The following is an 18,379-nucleotide window of genomic DNA, read 5'->3' on the forward strand; positions in this document are numbered from 1 at the left end:
TTTCCTTTTCCAGTCCTGGAGTGAAGAGCACTGCTCTGGAAGTTTTGGGTTCTCCTCCAACTTAGTGACTAACTTGCTGTGTGAGCTCACCCAGGTTACCGAACCCTGCTAGGGTCGAATTTCTTCATCTTTCAAATGAGGAAGTTGGACGACAGGAGTCCTGGGGTCCCCTCTGGGTCTGCACCTGTATTTGGGCTGCCCAGCTCACATGTCACACTGTTCTCTTTCCTACTACTCGGAAATACAAAGTCACTGCAATCTGCACTGTTGCCATATGCAACACTTTTTTTTCTAAAAGTTACTTCCTGTTTAGTCTCCTTAAACTAGACAGCAAACTCTTTGAATAGGCAAGGAATTCACCTTTTGATGCTTTTATATCTTTTAGTAACTACCTTGGGGCTCAGTCCTTTGCAGACTTCTGTGACTTTTTGCTTACTGAGTGATGGAAGTTAGATGTTGAAAAAAACTTTGAAACTAGGGATGCCCGGGTGGCTCAGTGGTTGGACGTCTTCCTTCGACTCAGAGCATGATCCAGGTCTGGGGATTGAGTCCCACATCAGGCTCCCCATCCCTCTGTGTCTCTGCCTCTCTTTGTGTCTCTTATGAATAAATAAATCTAATCTTAAAAAAAACCCTTTGAAACTAAAATATTCCTAATAATGACAAATATTTTTGGGGTACATGTATTAGATAATATACTCTGTATTTTCTGTAGGTCATTAATCTCATTTAATTCTTATGACAACGCTGAGAAATAGTACTATTATTATCCCAAATTTATGGATGAGGAAACTAAGACTGAGACGATAAGTGGCTTGCCCAAGGTCACAGAGCTAGCAAGTCTGTGGAACCAGGATCTGAACACAGACGGTCTGACCCCAGGTCTCATTATCCCATATTCTGTGGTATTTATCTTTCTCTTGAGGGGCACTCATCCTTATCTGGCACCATACTAAATGACACTGCAGAGAGAGGAGGGTTACAGGACAACTTTCAAACCTTGCTTACTTAAGTCAATGGCTTACTCCCCTTTCCCTTATCACTGGACATCAGAGATGCTAGCAAGGAGCTGCGAGTCTCAGCTACCTCCCATCCCTGGCTCCTGGTGGAGGCACTGAGCAGCACTCAAAGGAGCAGGTGGTAAGAGAAGTAAAGCAAGAAAGGGGGCCGAATGTCAGCAGGCTGAGGAATCAGCCCCTGATTAACAGAGCCGGGCTGTGTAATTAATAGTAGAATGATGATGGAGGTGGTGACAATGACAGCAACAACAGTGATGAGATGTTGATTTTATGGCCCTGTGAAGCCCAGCTCTTTTGCAGAAAAATAAGTTCTTCCTGCTTCTGACGTTGAGGAACTGCCCCGGCTTCCTGTGGCTCAGAGACTCACTCGGAGCGTGGGGCCCTCCTTACCACGTCGGAAAGGAACGCTCCGTGTAAACAGAATGAGTCAAGCCAGTGTCGTTTCCCTGGTGATCTGAGCGCAGCAATCCTTCTACAAAGCAAATACCCAGCACACTCTGTGCAGAAAAATCAATGAACTCTGTCAGGCATTCCAGCGTTAATTATCTGGGTTGTTGTCAACAACAGAAATCGGAGTGAAAACAAACAGCCCCCATGCTGTTCTGGGGGCCTTAACATCTAACCCCCCAGTGTCAAAACACAGCTCTCTCCGAGTCAAGGACTCTAGGTTCCGAGGTGAGGGTGGAGAGAGGGAGGGTGGCTGTCCATGGGGCCGGGCTGTGAGTTCTCAGCAGGCTGCACACTGGTTCCCAGCCTCCCTGGGGCCAGGAGGTTGGCTGGAGTCAGCAGGTGCTCCTGCTGCCCTGACGGGGTGACAGCCCAGAGGGCCTGGCCTGACCCTGGCTCCTCTGACAGCCTTGGGCCGTTTGGGAAACCTTCTAAGTCTCAGCGTCTTCCTGCTGGTACCCCCCTCAAAGGTGTGAGGATTCCGGGAGGTAACCCACATGAGGGGTTGGGCACGCAGCAGGGCTCTGTGCACAGCCACTTTCATGGCCCATCTGGGGCCATGCTCCCAGACAGCACCCTTCTCTCCTCCTCCCATTCCCCACCCTGATCTCTCAGGCTCTCCTCTGCCCCCTCCTGTACCCACAGCTACTCACCTAGCTCTGGCTCCTTCCACGGCTACATTCAGCCCTGCTGTCTCCTCTAGGGTACCGGTGGAGAACCCGAGGATGTGAGGGTTGAACTTCTTCAAAATGTCTTTAAAAGGGTGAAGCAGACAGCAAAGGTGAGAGGGGATGGGGGCCTTGGGGCTCAGGGGTGGGGTAAGCGGATTCTGGGTCTTTTCAGGGCTGGCTGACTTCCCTCGCTGCAGATCACTTCTCAGCCCTTGCTCGGGGTGGGGGTAGGCCCTGGCCCAGCTGTAGCAATGGCACTTCTCTGTTGCTACTTACTGGGCAGTGTGGTGTGGGTGTCCAAGATGCCGTCCCCTCCAATGCTGAAAAAGAGAAAGCACATGAGTTAGGATGACCCTGGCCTGCCACTCCATCAGCCATCACATTGCCAAGTCAGAACATTTCTGAGTCTGCCCCCGGCATGTGGTTCCCACCATGCTCAGGACTGACAGGAGCATCAGGGAGCCTCCTTGCCTCTAGGGCCAGAGCCTGGGAACACAGGCTCATCTCTGGAGGGATGCCCAGGAGAACATCATCAATTGAAAATGAGTGGATAACATCCTCACCTCCAAGAGAGTCCCCTCCAGGATGTGGGTAGGTCGCTGGAGTTGCTTGATCGGGCTCCAAATGCTGTCTATGAAAGGCAGAGAGAAGCCTCCAGAACTGTGCTGGGCCCAGGCCCAGGCCAAAGGTGCTGAGAAGGGCCCCCAAGATCCTGGCAGAGCAGCTGGGACCTGGATTTATCTTTTCTGAGGATGGTACCAGAGTTTCTCCAGACCATGTGATCTCTGCATTGTCTGGACTCCCCCCTCCTCTACACACAACTAGTACCTAAGGCCTGGAAGGACCAAGATTCTTCCCTCCCAACCTCTCGAGCTTTCACCCTTTCTTTTTGTCCTCTGTGCTACATTCCTAGGTGAGGCTTTCACCTCCTTGCCATGGACAGCACTCTGGCCTCCCACCTGACTCCACAGTCTCCATCTTCCCTTCCCACTGGAGTGCCCACCAGCTCGTCTGAGCCCACCTCTTTCTTCACATCCCCAACCCCTGCCAGGTTTTGCCTTTCAGTGGGTCTCTCTTACCCATGGGTCCAAGCCAAACCCTTTCACTAACATTCTTAATTCACCATAGTCTGGTTCCCATTTCCTTTCCCTAGTTCAGTCTCTGCTTTCTGGTCCACACAAACCCTCAGGTGTGAGCAAATCGATCTGAAGCAGGAGGGCCTTGGACCAGCCCTACTCAGTTGCCACCCATTCTATCCCTTTTGTGAATGCTGAGCTCCCTCCTTTCCAGCCCTTAAATCTCTTCCTTCTCCCATCCCTTCTCAGCTTCTATCTCCTGTATGTAGCTTTCTCTAAATGCCTTAACTTAAAAAAAGAGAAATTCCTCTTTGAAACTTACAAAATACATACTCACCATAGCTAGTGAAATGATACAAAGATTCCTTTAAACATTAATAATCTACCCCTACCTTATTCATCTCACCTTCTGCCACAGGTTCTAGATCCTTTCCTTGCCCCTTACCCACATGTACACATCACCAGAGCTAATTAATGCTTAGGACCCTGGGCTATATCCTCCCAGAGCTTTCTCCACGTTTATATCAAAATTAACCATGTTCACACACACATGGGGAAGTTGTTTTTCTACAAACAAGAACCCAATCTGAAAAGCCTATGTGTCACCTACATGATTACGTATCTCCTTCTGCATAAATTGCTTATTTTCCCAGCTTGACAAGTTTCTGAAGGGTTATGACTACATCTCAGAATTATTAGCAGAATGTCTTGTGTAGAGCAATAGCTACATAGTTGGCTAATACAATTCGTGTAGAGAAACTACACCATATGTAGGAATTGGGCTCCTTCTACTCCAAAGAACACATCTTGAAATGGGGTGAGGAGGCACTGGGCAGTGTGTGGGTAATCTCCCACCCCCTACTCTGTGAGCCTGAGTAGTTGGAGATGATTTTCCTGATAAAGGCGGGCATACTCAGATAAATCTGCCATAACATGCAGATGAAATGCTTGGAAACAGCGGGGAAGCGGGGATGGAGGGGCACAGTGTCATGGAAGAGTTGATATTTGAACAGGTCTGTCAAAGGGCAGAGAACATTCTAGATTGCCCAGTGAGGTTTTGTTGCTGCCTGGTGGTATTTCAGTGCCTGACACAGGTAGGTTCTCAATCTTGTTAGCTAAATGCTGAATGCAGAGCCAGAGTGGAGAAAGAACGCATTCAGTGCAGGGCCTGGCTGGGTTCCGGGGTGCCCAGGGCCCGTCCCAGCTCAGTACTCACAGTCAGCGCGTCACCCATGGCAGCCACCACTTTGATGTCTCCTGGCCGGAGCACGTGGACTAGGGGAGATGGGCAAAATGACAGATGGTCACGGGGAGTCTTCCTTTTAAAGTATACGCTTGCCTAGGAGTCAGATTCTGCTCCAGTCCCATAGGCTTCTTTCTAACCTAAGGTTTAGCCAATTTGCCTCTTTCATCCATTTGGAGCAACCAAGGCCCTGAAGATAATGGGCTTGATGGCTACGGTTCATTGTGAGAGGAGCCACATTCATGCTGGGGTGGTCCAGGGAAGTGCTAGCTGCGGGAGTTGTGAGCATAGGCAGATGGGACACCATCCCTGACTGTACCTTCCCTGCTCGGGGAGGAGGCCTAGGGCCTGCCACGGGGACTAAACAAATGGAGACGAGAAGTGTGAGCTGTGGAGAGCCCAGGTGGTCGCAGGCTAGCTTCTCGGGGGCTGCCCACGATCTGGGCTGCATTGCATGGGAATCTGTAAGTTCGCCTCAGGGCCCTGAGTTGTGTCTGTCAGGTGTCCCACCAACTCGACACTTAGCCAAGTCCTTAACTGCAGGGGGTAATGATGATGTTTTCACTCACCTGAAGTGGGGACACTGTTGGAAGGAGTCCACTCTGTACACAGGAAGTCGCTGCCCCAGTTCTAAATTAACAGGAGGAAAGATACAATGCCCAGCACTCATTGCGCAGGGGGGATAGCTTGAGAACAAGGAGAAGTAACTAAGGAGTTTTTGGTGGAGGCTAGAACTATGCCCCCTAGGGATCATGTGTGGGCAAAAACTGTTCATTGTAGATGGTCTGAGAGGGAAATTAGGAGAAACTGGGCATCTGCCCGCCCCTATGCACAAAACACATTATATGTGGGGCACACGTATGCTGCTCATACAGCTTTTCCCATCTCAACTTACATGGAGCTGGCAGCCAGAGCAAAGGGGTGGGGGAAGGTGAAGTGCTACATGGGTGATCTCCCAAAGGAATGTAGACTTGGATGCCTCATAGAAGATCACACATAGGTTTTGGTGTTGCTGTTTAACAATGAAGCTAATGGACACTGATTATAATGCTGGGCTGCAACAAAAATTGGAATATTTTTAGGAAAACACCATGAAATTTTTATAATTATAAAACTCCTGGCTTTTGCACATCTTCTATATACATGCATCTACGTTTTTTATGAGTTTAACTTAATAGCCAACCCGTTCCTTATGTGTATATAAGTTAGTGCCTATGTAGCCTGGATGCCTTTAGTCAAATTCCCTTGTCTCTAGGATGCAGAGCACATTTTCCAGGTACTGGAGGAAGGGATGAGGTGGGAAGCAGAGGCACAGAAATGACCGGTGTTAGTAAGTTGGAGGAGAAATAGAGTCTCTTCCCTAGAGTCCCAAATACTTGCATGTCCCCAGGAGGGGCTGAAGGACAAGCCCAGTGCTGAATGCACAGTAAGGCTTTGCAAGCAGGTGATAACTGTGCGACTGATTCTCTGGGGATGTGATTGCCAGAGGCTTTGAGAACTCATCTCTTCTGTTTAGTCAGAAGATGTTAAAGACAAGCCTTATCAAAAAGTCTCCTCTCCCCTCCCCCCCCCAAAAGTCTCCTCTCCCAAGGGAGCAAATAATGAAATGCCCTTCAAGTATTATTTGCTTGGAAAAATAAACAAATAAATATTATTTGCTTGGGATGCCTGGGTGGCTCAGCAGTTGAGCGCCTGCCTTAGGCCCAGGGCGTGATCCTGGAGTCCCGGGATCGAGTCCCACATCAGGCTCCCTGCATGGAGCCTGCTTCTCCCTCTGCCTCTCTCTCTCTCTCTCTCTCTCTCTCTCACATGAATAAATAAAATCTTAAAAAAAATTATTTGCTTAATCTGATATACTTTAGTTTATTCCAAGAGATTGTTCAATTCATCAAGCTGATGTGGAAATTCTTTTGAAATCAAGAACACACTTGTGTGCAGGCGACAAATATTCAGGGAAAAGTAGTTGAAAAGAAAAAGTTCCATAGCCATGAGCATGAGAAGTATCTCAGATATCTGGTGAGCCAGAGACATGTACATCCCATGCAGATTAAGACACAGGTTGGACTTTGAGCGTGCTCCTCTGTCGTAAGGGGAGAAGCCCACCCTGTACTCTATAGCAGTGCACCCAAATCCCCTGGGAGGGGGTCTTGATGTTAAATGCAGATGCTGACTCCATAGTCCCGGAGGCGAGGCGGTGCTCAGGACTCTTCATTTTTAACAAGTTCCAGGTAATGTTGATGTTGCCTGTCGGGGGCTACTTTAAATGGCAAGATGTTAAGTGACAACACCTTCTCGGCCTGGGTTTTAACTCTTAGCAGCAGAAGTAAAGGTCTGCGAGTCTGTAAGATCTAAGAGGGTGGGCAGACACCCACTCTGCTCACCTTGGGTACCCAGCACTTGGCACTGTGCCTACCCTATGTAGGAACCCAATAAATCAATAAGAGGGTAAAGAAAGAAGTGCTGGATTGACAAGATGCAGCTAGCATTTCAGTTCTAGTGGATTTGGTCCATGGGTTGCCTGGGACAAGCCCTCCACTGGGCTGAGAGAGGATCCAGGAAAGCCGGGCAGTGGTTTTACCTCAGCCATGTAGCTCTCATGGCTCATTCCCCAGAGTTCAGCATCTAACAGTCCTCCAATGATTGCATATAAGTTAGTCTCATAGTACTTCAGCTGGCTTATAAAGCTCTGTCCTCAATCATTCCTGCTGCTCTCAATCCATTTTCCACACTGGTCAGGGAGATGTTTTAATAAGGTGTACCAGGTAGTGTCCCCCTCTCCTGGGGCCTCCAGTGGTTTCCCACATCTTTCCACCTGAAGCCCCACCTTCTTCCTCAGAGACTGAGATTCCGTGTGACCTGGGCCTTGACAACCCCTCTGATCTCCTCTCCCCACTCTCCACCTTATTTACATACCCACAAGCCACTCTGACCTTCTTTCTCTTCCTCTAATACCCCAGCTGAGTCTCACTTCTCAACCTTTGCACTCGTACATCTGCTTGGGACTCCACCTCTGCTCTCCAGATGGACAGAGTCTTCTCATTGTGCACATCCCAGCTCACATCTCCTCTCCTCAGAGAGACCTGGCCTGCATAGCTCATGGGAACTTGCCGTCCCTCCTTTGGCCCATCATGCTTTCTCCCACCACCTTCCTCACAGCTGTCCCCACAGCTGAAATGGTCATGTTGAGCTATTTATTGGATGCCTCTTCCAGCAGACTGTAAGCTCCTTGAGGGGTAGGACTCATCATCTGGTCTCCTGCTCTATCTCCCTGGAACACTGCCAGTATGATGACAGAGAAGATGCTCAGTATGGAAAGACCTCTAACTTCCCAAGATTTCCCACCAGCCCCTAGCACGAGACTGTAAATACCATAGGTACTTGGCTGAAACTGGTGATTGAGCCCCTGTCCTGGTGGCTGACAGCTCTGGTCTGGAATGGGCCTGCACTGTAAGGCCTGTTCTGGATCTCTCAGGCCATCTTTGGAATAGCAGTCACTAAAGCCATGGGCTTTGCATCTTTTGGGGATCCTCAGAGCTAGAACGGTTGACTTGAACCAGACAAGCCCTGAGACCCACCTGGGGATGTGTCAGCTTCCTACTGGGCCAAGAATGAAGATTCTTCCCATCAGTTTCCACCTTGCCAGAAGTTACGGTGCATCATACCCACTGCCTCCCCCTCACCCCTTCTTGAAAAGCTGAGCTGCCTAATCAGGAATGAGTTCTGTGCAAAGGTTGAAGAAAACCAATCCACAGGCACTTCCTCTAGTTGGTTGCTGATCTCAGGAAGCACTTGAGAACATGTTAGGACAATCCTGGGATTTCATGGTTCAGGAACTTTTTTTTTTTTTTTTTTTTTTTTTTACATTCCAATTTCTTGTACGTAAGAAAGGTACATTTCTGCTTAAGCTCTGTACCACACCCCTGAGTCACAGGCAGGTAGAAATACTTTGTTCCTGAGAGAGGCAGATGTGTGTCAGGTTTACCTCAGTGGCCGGCTTGGTAGGGTAGGTATAGTTGCTATTCCGGGGAGTTCTCAGGAAGGGATCATTCTACAAGAGAACAGAAACCACAGGGAGAGGTTATCTGACAGCATCGAAGATTACTTAGGAAAGGGGACTAAGAATCCTGTCATCCAGATTTATTTAACATTTCTTTCTTCCTGCATATAAATAGTAAGAATCATATAAACATAATTTAATTCATTCTCTAGAGGGTTCTACATAACAGCTCTGGCAAGGGGGGCACAATAAATGGCCTCAGAAGTGTTCCATGTGTGTTCTACTCAGGGCTCTAGGGTTTGCCTTTTATCCTAGCAATGGAACATCAACCTAATGCTCAAAATGAGCTGTTTTCTTCCCTTCACAGTCTTTCTGGCAAGAGATTCACATCATGGCATTTTTGTCTTTTCTGGAAAATATTATCTATATAATTTTTTTTTTTTTTTTTGCCTCCTCAGAACTCTGTGTCTTACTCTCTTTCAGGTTAGATTCATATGGTTGGGTTCATAGATTTAGGCCATGTTTTTATTGTGAAACATCTTCTTCGTTCCCTACCCACCTACTTCATGATCGGTTTGCTCCTAAGCCCAGTCAAGATCAAGTCTATTCAGTTGCAGGGGAGGGTTAGTTGTAGTAGGAAGAAGGAAATGCAGGCAAAGGAGAAACCGGGGAAAAACAAGGTAATGAGAAAATGTGAAAATGAGATGAAGCAAGAAAGCATTAATAAGACCGAGACCAGGAATCAGCAAGTGACCCTGGGCTGTCAGCACTTTGACAAGATGTGCTCAGTGTCTAACATTTGGGAATAAAACGGGAATGAGAAAGAAGAACTAAAATGTTGGAGCAGAGGGCACTGGGGATCAGATACAGGACCTGAAAACTGATTGCCTGTGGGCTCAACCTAGGCAGGAGACATTTTGCTTTGTTCTGCTTTATTTGGGCCTGGTGTTAAAAAAAAGAAGGATGTGGTGGAGGAGGAGAGAAGAGTGTGAATGCTTTAAGAAGTCTTCAGTTCTGGCCCTACCCCTTCCTCTGGTCCCATACACGGTGCTGCTCACCCAATCATGTTCCTGCCTGGCATGGCATCTGAGCTTGCAACCTGCCTCTCCTGAGAGCCCCCATTTTATAGACGGGGAGCAATTGAAGCCCCGGCTGGGGGAGGGGCCAGGTCCAGGAGAGAGCAAGTAGTAAGGGCCTGTCAAGTCAGACCTTTCTGGTTCTTTTTTTTTTTTTTTTTTTTTAAATTTTATTTTATTTATGATAGTCACAGAGAGAGAGAGAGAGAGGGGCAGAGACACAGGCAGAGGGAGGAGAAGCACGCTCCATGCACTGGGAGCCCGACATGGGATTCGATCCCGGGTCTCCAGGATCGCGCCCTGGGCCAAAGGCAGGCGCCAAACCGCTGCGCCACCCAGGGATCCCAGACCTTTCTGGTTCTACTCCTCACACTGGAGTCAGGCCAGTGAAGATGCTTGTTGGGTAGGCAGAGAGGAAGAGGAAGAGAGGGGCTCAGCCATGGCCTTGGCACTCCCAGCCCCTGGCACAGGCCCTGGCTCCCTGAGACACCATCCGTCTCTCCTTTCCTCTGAGTCCTTGGCCTTCAGAGCTGAACCTCAGGCCAGGGGAGTACTGAGGGCCAAGGGCGGGAAGTGTACAAGGCCAAGGAGCACTCACAATGGCATGTCACCGTCGCTAACTGAGCAGCCCCCGTGAGCATTCCCATGTGAGGAGGGCAATGTGGGAGCATTCTACAAAAAACTGACCCATGTGTGTAAGCCCCCATGTGTTCAGGGCCCTGCCCCAGGTGCTAGAATGGAGGATAAAAAGAGGCTTACAAGCCAGTCGGGCAGCAAACATGAGATGCTAGGAGGCCGTGAAACCTTGGGGACCAGCATGTCCAGTAAGTGCAGAGGAACAGCTACAAGATCTGGGGACATACAGATCTCAAATAGGAGACACGGCGCATGGAGTGTCACTCATGATTGTTCTCCCCCCTTGTCAAGGGAGCTCTGCCTGGGAACAGAGGGCTAGTCACAGAGTGGCCAGCACTGGAAGAACCAGAGGGCCAAGACTCCCCCTGCCCTTCCAGAAGCGCTGAAAGCCAAACTGGGGAGTCTATCTGGTCATATGACCCAAGGGTTGGGGGAGGGGCCCTCAGAGAGAGGAGGCCAAGTTGAAGGGGTCAGAGGTTAGGGAGACACTGGAATGCTATGGGGAGTGAAACCAGAGCAGGAACAATGAGAACAGGTCAAGGGCAGTGGCAGATAAGTAATCTGGGGTGCTGGAGGTTTGTTTCATTGACCATGGTTGACTCCACGGTGCATGTGTGAGTCAGAGTGGTTTAGAAGGGCCTAGAGCAGTTAAAGTAGAGAAGAGATTCCAGTTAGTGTGAGTCTCCTAGGCTAGACCTGTAACCACCAGTAGCTAGAAAGTGAAGCCAATTGAGTGCCAGCACAAGGCAGTGTTTTCTACAAAGACGGTGTGGCCGGCCTGGGTGGTGACGGGTGGTGGGGGGCAGTGCCAGGACAGCCACCTGACGTGAGTCAGCAGTGTGAGTCAGTGGCCTGTAACAGGGAAGGTCATGTTCATCTTGGCTGTGTTACTAGGTGTGCAGTTCTGTGGTGAAGGAGTGGCGTTTTTCTTCTGTTCTCTGCTGCTCAGACCACACTGGGAGGGTACAGTCAAGCCCAGGCACCAATCCCAAGGGAGCCTCCATTCCAAGGGGACATAGGTACTACACGAGACAGGGCTTGGAAGGCTTGTCTGGGATAGATGGTTGAGGGCCCTGATAGGAAGGCTCAGGGGAAGGGCGGTGGTGGTCATGGGAAGCAGGCTGTAACAGCATGGAATGCCCTCTGACACTTCTACTCAATCCCATCCCACTCAAGCATGCTGGCTCATGATCTCTTGGGCTGATCTTACAACCTGTTAATGGGCAGCCCCTTGGCATTTTGAAAAACGCTGCTTTGAGAATATGGAAGTTCAAGTTTAAGACTGTGGTGAGGCCTCAGGAGGGATGTAGTGGAGTAACTCAGCTATTGCAGGACACACGACTCCAAGGCCCTCCCTGCTGAGATTCCTCAGGTCATAGAATTCTCTGTCCTTAGGATGGGAAGGGCTACGTGACCCTGACCCTGACCGTCAGCACACAATGTGACGAGGCTGTGGCCTGGGGTGGTGGCAGTAGGAAAGGGGCAGGGGAGGGTGGGAGTGCGAGGGGGAGTCCTGTCAGGGCACCTGACGTCCCATACCCTTGGAACTGTGGAAACCACCACCTTATGAACAGAAATAGGGAAGTCCTAAGGATCAGAGAATTTGTGGAGAGAAATGCTTCACTCCTGTTTTGACACTTCTTGTTCAAAAATTACTTTTTGAATGGCTGTTTGTTGAGTTTGGGGTGATGGTGGGGTGAGGCAGGATAGGAAAAATTTAGAAGTCCAAAGCATTCAAAAGGCAATAGTGTCCCCCCCATATGGAATGCAAAATACAAACCTTGCTACACAGTAAAGTCAGTACAAGGGAGCCCAACAGACCTCTGCTTTTTCTCAAGATGAAAGACTGGGTGAAGCGGCACTTAAAGTTATCTCAGTTTCTCTCTTTCTCTGTGTCCCGCTCAGGACGTCTCTGTCTGGCTCCCTGCCGTGGCCGATACCCTGATAATACATTGAAGCTGCCTCCTGGGCAACCTTGCACCATCCAGGGCATCTCAGGGGAAACCTCTCTTGAAGGTTCGAAGAACAGAGCTGGCGTCTGAGAGAGGAGAGGTGAAGGCGCAGGTTGTCCGATGCATGGACATTCCCCAGGCCGCCGGGGAACCGGGCCCATCTCAGCGTGAGGGGACGCGGAGAGAGAGACCGGAACAGAGGTGGGACAGGACGGGGGGAGCACGTCCCCATTGTCGAGACCAAGAGGGACAGCGACTAGGAGAGGAGCTCCATCAGAGCGGCACGGCCTCTGTGACCAGCAGGGACGCATCTCCGGGAGGAGGGGTCCCCACCGACAAAGGCTCCCCAGGAGTAAGAGCAGAGAGAGAAGGCGTGGGCCCTCAGCTGGCTTCCTCTAAGCCCCAGGAGGAGCCGCAGCCGGCTGCCCGGGTTAGGGAAGGCGTGGGCAGAGAGGCAGTGAGGGCAGGAGGAGCACAACAGTCACAGCGCACAGGGAGGCTCGTCAAAAGCTGGCTGGACGGTCATCGGTCCGACCTGAAAGTCTCACAGAGACCCAGGGAGCACTGTGAAGGGCCCGGCCTGGCCTGGGCCTAGGGCAGGGGAGGAGCAGGGAGGAGGCTGAGACAGCTCTCCGGTGCTCCCATCCGTCCGGGCCCCCCTCCTCCCCGCTGGGTCCTGCCTGGAGCCTCTATGTTTAGACACAGCGAGGACTAAAATATGTGCTGCCTGGCCCCTGTCAGCTCACACTGAGATGCTGGTGGACTTTTATAGAGCTCTAAGGCGCACGGGGGGAGCAGATGGGACGGGAGGAACGCAGAGTGCTGCTCTGCCTGGTGTGGTGAAGCTGGGCTGGCCAACAGATGGAGCCTTTTGGAATGGGGTTGCCTGGCAACCGCTTCTCCCAGGCTGGGCTTCTATGGTTTCGGTTTTGAGAGGTTGGCTTTTCTCTCCTCTGCTTACCAGTGGCTCAGTCGGGCTCCCTCCAAAAGGAGGAGCAGAGCCCGCTGTGGCCTGAGATGCTGGTTGGAGTGGCACCTTTTTGGGGGCTCCTTGCCTGATCTGGGGCGGAGAGTGACCCAGGTCACCTGGAGGCCCACGGTGATAGGCCTCTCCTTGACCCAGTGCCTAGGCTCCAACCAGGTACTTAATAAATGTTTATGGGGAGGAAGAGCATGGGACGGCCCCCTGGAGTGGGTTGTTAATACTTTTACTGTTTAATGGAAGGAGAATTGACAGATTGGCGAGGATTTTCCACGGCTTATGTTCACTCTGGCCATACGGGTTGTTAAAACACCCGAATACTTACCTCCAGTATGGTTTACAGCCACTGCTCTGAGTCCCCGAATGCCCCCCGCTACCCAGGTCACCTGGCCCCTCCCCTAGAAACTCCTAGACATGCTCAGGATCTAGTAATTAAACAGTCCACACCTGGCACAGTAGGGCCCCCTGGGACGCTGTCCCAGCCCTCTGGCCACATCTGACCACTGGACTGGAGGCATCTATGTCACATCATTTGACTATTCTTTTGCTGCAAGCCCTAGACCCAGCAACTGAGCCCTTTGCTACCATGGCCTTGACTTCTCCCTCCCTTCTTCCCACGGGCCCTGCTCTCCTGATGGTGCAGGAGGCTGGGCCGGGGGAGGCAGCGGATAGGAAGCATGGGTGTGGGCAGGGGTGCCCACTCTTTCTGGAGCCCTGGCAGACACAGGGGGGAGCTGCAGGTCCATTTCCATGCTCAGCCAGGAGGGCAGGAGAGGCTGAGGCAGGCTGACCCAGGAGGGAAACCCAGCCTCCCAGACGGGGTCAGGTCCTTCTGCTTTTTACTGCTGCTGAGGGCCCTCTGGCTTCGGCCTTATTTGGTTAAAAAGCCATTAAGACAGGGCCTAGGAAAGGGAGCTGAAAGCAGTGGGAACATGAACCTGCCCCCACCCTAGGCCTGAAATCAAGTTTAACAACCACTTACATTTTCTCCTTAAAAGGAGCCCTGAGCTGAGTCCTCGCCCCCATGGCAAGGCTGGTCCTCCACACAGCTCCCTGGTGCCCTGTGCCGCTCTCCTCTTTGACCCTGTCCCCCCGGGGAACTCACCCTCCAGGCTCTAAGACCACTAACCACAACTTCAGAGCTAGCTGGCTTCTCACGGAGGCCTCTGACCTGCAGTCAGACGTGCCCACCGGCCCCAAGCACTGCTGCCCAAATGAGCCTTCTTGCCACAGTTTCGGCTTCTTGGCGCCCCCCCACCAGCTCTCTGCCTAATCCGCTGCCTCTGCCTGGGCTCAGGCTTCCCTTCCACCTGCTTCTCCCATCCTCAAAGAAGTGCTTCTTCTGCACCCTCTCCTCTCCTCAGTCCCTGTGGCCTTCCTCCCACCCTCTGAGGTTCTCCTGTGCCCAGCGGGGGAGCCGCAGTGCAGGACCAGGGCAGGGCCAGGTCTGAGCTCTGGTCTCTGGAGGGGGCACAGAGCAGGTGCTCCCCCATTACCTGGGTGGGGCAGGAGAGGGCTATATTTGCTGTCAGGTCCAGGGTTTCCGTTTTCCTTCCCAGCGGTTCAAGCTACGGAGGAAGAAAAGACAGACCAGCTGAAGTGAGCATTCCCTGGCAGCACCTTGGGGTGGAGACAGCTCACAGCCTGATGGCAGGGGCTTTGGCCTCCTCTCCTGCTGTGCTGGGGGACACTGGGCAAGCCCTCTCCGCTTCTCCAGGACTGCATCCTCAGAAACCCCTAGGACTCGGCTGGCAGGGCTGGCAAGAGCCTTAGATAACATGGTTTACGTGGCCTCGCCCAGCTGCTGGCACACAGAAGATGTTGAACAAGCATGAGGAGGTCTGCTGGCATTCCTCAGGGAGTCCCTCCTCCCAGCTCAAAGCACAAGGAGATCCTGGAATCCTAAGGACTCCATATTTTCGGTTCTATAGATTTCTACAGGGGTGCCAGCCACTGCTCCTTTATACCTTACTCGCAAAAAGAATCCAAGAACAAGCATCATTTCATAGGGGATGGTGCTCTGCTAGACTAGAGCCCCCCAAACCCAAGGATATCCCACTTATGTTACCATATTGACCCAAAGGGCTCTGGAGAGCTGGGTGTGGAATTTCTGACTTGGGTGGAGACAGTCTGGAGCGAAGAAGGATGTATCCAGGCGTCCATCCTGAAAGAGAGAAATGGATTTCTTCACAATCCTGTTGGTACAGTGGGCAGAGAGAGGGGCCACAGGTGGTCAACCTGACCCCTGGGATTGGCCACACAGTGCCTCCCTCCCCCTGGAAAAACTCTAAGTCACTGGAAGGTAAGAACAATCCCACAGACTAATAGCCATGGGTGACTACCCCCCACCCTCCTTTCAGGCCCTATAATTCCCCTTTTTAAATGTTTTTAAAAAGCATCATATTTATTTTTAGGCACAGTTGCGCAATGCCCTAGCCATGCCACCGTCCAGGGGATGAGATCCTAGTCCCTGAGGAAGTCTCAGCCAACCAGCAAGGAAAAGCTACTTCCCAGCCGTTGGCCAGCTGGTTCCAGTGGTCTCAGCGGGGACAATGGGGCAGAGCTCTGGGGACAGGCTCGGGCAAAGCTGACACCAGGGCAGCTACCACCTTCATCTCTCTGGAGGTGATTGGGGTGCCCGAGGCTGCTTTTAGCTTCCATTCAACTAGGTGAGGCCCATAGAATAGAGGCCCAGGTGGAGAGAACCAAGTCCCCATCCCAGCGTGCTCACAGAGCTCTTCTGCTCAATGTTGTCGGGGGAGAACATGGGCAGGGGCTGCAGGGCCCCATTACCCTCTAGCACTTAAGTGGCATGTGGGTGGCAGAAAATGAATACATCTGAAGTCGGATATGTTCAAATCATGCCTCTCTGTCCCTTATTCCCTATATTTTTGAGAAAGGATACTTCACACCTCTGAACCTCTGTTACATGGGGCTGAAGAAGGTCATTGTGAAGACTTTGCTTAGGGCAAACACAGGGCTTGGGACGTGGTAGGTGCTCAACCAAGTGGAGGCTGCTCTCAGTGGTCATGGGAACGTCCCACATCAGGCTGCCTCTAGGAGCACAGCTCAGGAGTTCAAGGGGGGCTGTGCCACCAGACCAGCATCTAGACAGCTGCCAGTGTCTTTCCCCATCGTAGTCACAGGCTCATGAAAGCCCTCGGCATCTCTGCCTTGAATTTCTTCTTCCTCCTTCCCAGGAACCCCAGTGGGGAGGGCAGCAAGCATACCGCCAGGATGGGGAGCTGGATGTTGCGGAAGAAGGGCTGCAGAACCACGGAGAAGTCCTCCCGGGTGTCGTAGCGGCCTGACTCCACCAGGTCCCGCATGCTGTTCTGGGGACACACACAGGGTTATGTCAGCACTGGCCCTGGGTAGCCTGAAAGCCCAGGGTTAGAGAGCCAGGGAGCAGTGGCTAGCACCCCTGCCCCCATCTTCCTACACAAGGGGGTGACTCAGACCTTCCCCTGAGAATACAAACACATGTGATTGCAAACCTCTTTCTGGAGAATTGCAAACAGGTTGGTTCACCTTTTGGATTTGCTTTTAAGTGAACTACAAGCTCTGAAAGGTGAGGCAGGAAGTCCCACAAAGGAGAAGAACCTGGAAAGAGTCTTCAGAGAGGCCCTGGGGGTTCAGGACCTGCAACCTCCCTTATTTGCATCCTGCCTGTTGAGACAGGGAGGCTGGGGGAGGAGTAGAGGCAGTCGGGGGGCCTCTGGGGTGCAGGGAAGAAAAAGGCCAGCCCTGGGGGTACCCAGAGCTACTGATCTCTTTAGGACAAGCACAGGATGAAGCCACCAAGGGCACACAGGCCACAAAGGCTTTTCTACCTGGATTCCTTTGGGATCACTCTAACTGAGGCTCTTGAGACACTTCAGCCAGGTGGGGCAGAGGAAGGGCTCAGATGGCGACATCCCTCAAACCCTGACTAGCTCTTCCCTTCCCTGAGTGTGGGTGTGGTGATTGGGTAGGGGAGAGGCCCCCAAAAGGTGCCCTTCTTGGTCTCACCTGGTAGGCTTGGGTGATGGCCTCCAACCTGGCCAGCTCTTGGGAGCTCTCTCGAGGGGTCAGAACGCAGTTACATAAAACGCTGCACAGAGATAGGGAGGTGGGAAGGAGGACCCAGGGCTGAAGCTCTGGTCAGAGCTGGAGCTCTGGTCAAAACTGGTTCTGCTGCATGGAGTGACTTGCTTGAGCCCTGGCCTGAGAGCAACTGTGCGCTGAGGCCCCGGTGCACAGTCTCAAGGGGCAGGTCCCAGCGGTGTGTGAGTGAGCTCCCCCTCCTACTGAGAGAGTGCAAATGCTGGACGGCAGGCTCTGGGCCTGCAGGAAATTATGCTGAACAAATGAACTTAGGTGATGAAAGGTCAATGTTTAATTTCTCAGGATAAAATTAAAATGTATCCTGTGGTATTGGAGCTTGTATTTGGGGGTCTCCAATGCTCATGCCCTCAAATGCCTGCTTAGTTCACATTAGTGTCCCACCTTCATTAGGAATTGTCCATTCCTAATGAATCTGAATGAATTTCATCAGGAATGATCTCAGGCTCATGAAATATATCTAACGTTCAAACAGATATTACCTCTAGAGCCCTGAGAGTAGTGCTGGGCACACGGTAGTTTCTGTAAAACTATGTGTTAGAGAAATAAATGTACATATAAGGTATGAAGGTTAATAAAACACATACCTATGCGCTTCTCACCCCACTTAACAAAACACCCCCTTTCTGAAGTCCCCAGTATGCTCCTTTCCCATAAAGCCAATTGAATGATGTGGATAGTTTCTCTACTTTCTGTTTCAATTTGACCATATACGTATACAACCCTACGTGTTTCCCCTTTTCAAGAGCTGGGCCACATGGGGTCTCAGACACTGGCCTTTGTCCCCGTCCTGACCCGCTCCCCTGTGGCTCCCATGTCACACAAAGCTCCATCTCAGAGCTTCCTCCTGGCATCCTGAGGTTGGGTAGGTTGGGGCCCACCTCCAACTCCTCAGAAGGGTGTGGTCCTGACATATGCCCCCCTTTGCAGACTTGGACACATGGATACACCAAGTCTCAAAGACCCCGAGGAGTCACTATGGGAGCTAGACCAGGAGATGGGAGTTTCTCTGGTTGGGGGCAGCCAGCCCCTGCTTACCTGGCCTGCTGCACAGGACACTTGTCTGGATTGCTCAGGAACACCTGTCTCAAGACGGTGGGGCTCATGAAGTCCACGAGGTTGACCAGGGCTCTGGGCACCTAAGGGCAAGGCTGCAGGTGAGAGAGGGGGCTCTGG

General features: G+C 51.6%; 1 protein-coding gene across 1 annotated transcript in view; it reads right to left on the reverse strand.

The window, feature by feature from the left end:
• PLB1 (phospholipase B1) overlaps positions 1–18,379 on the reverse strand; it is a 194,555-nt gene that overhangs the window by 16,292 nt on the left and 159,884 nt on the right. The window contains exons 38-48 of the mRNA XM_041757008.1: positions 18,242–18,342; positions 17,111–17,192; positions 16,330–16,434; positions 15,168–15,263; positions 14,596–14,667; positions 8,439–8,504; positions 5,026–5,086; positions 4,430–4,488; positions 2,701–2,768; positions 2,414–2,457; positions 2,120–2,219 (exon numbers count right to left, since the gene is read on the reverse strand). Of these exons, the coding sequence (XP_041612942.1) occupies positions 2,120–2,219; positions 2,414–2,457; positions 2,701–2,768; positions 4,430–4,488; positions 5,026–5,086; positions 8,439–8,504; positions 14,596–14,667; positions 15,168–15,263; positions 16,330–16,434; positions 17,111–17,192; positions 18,242–18,342 (854 nt within the window). The remainder of the gene's footprint in view (positions 1–2,119; positions 2,220–2,413; positions 2,458–2,700; positions 2,769–4,429; positions 4,489–5,025; positions 5,087–8,438; positions 8,505–14,595; positions 14,668–15,167; positions 15,264–16,329; positions 16,435–17,110; positions 17,193–18,241; positions 18,343–18,379) is intronic.

The sequence above is a fragment of the Vulpes lagopus genome, chromosome 5, assembly GCF_018345385.1.
Source record: "Vulpes lagopus strain Blue_001 chromosome 5, ASM1834538v1, whole genome shotgun sequence".
NCBI lineage: Eukaryota > Metazoa > Chordata > Mammalia > Carnivora > Canidae > Vulpes > Vulpes lagopus.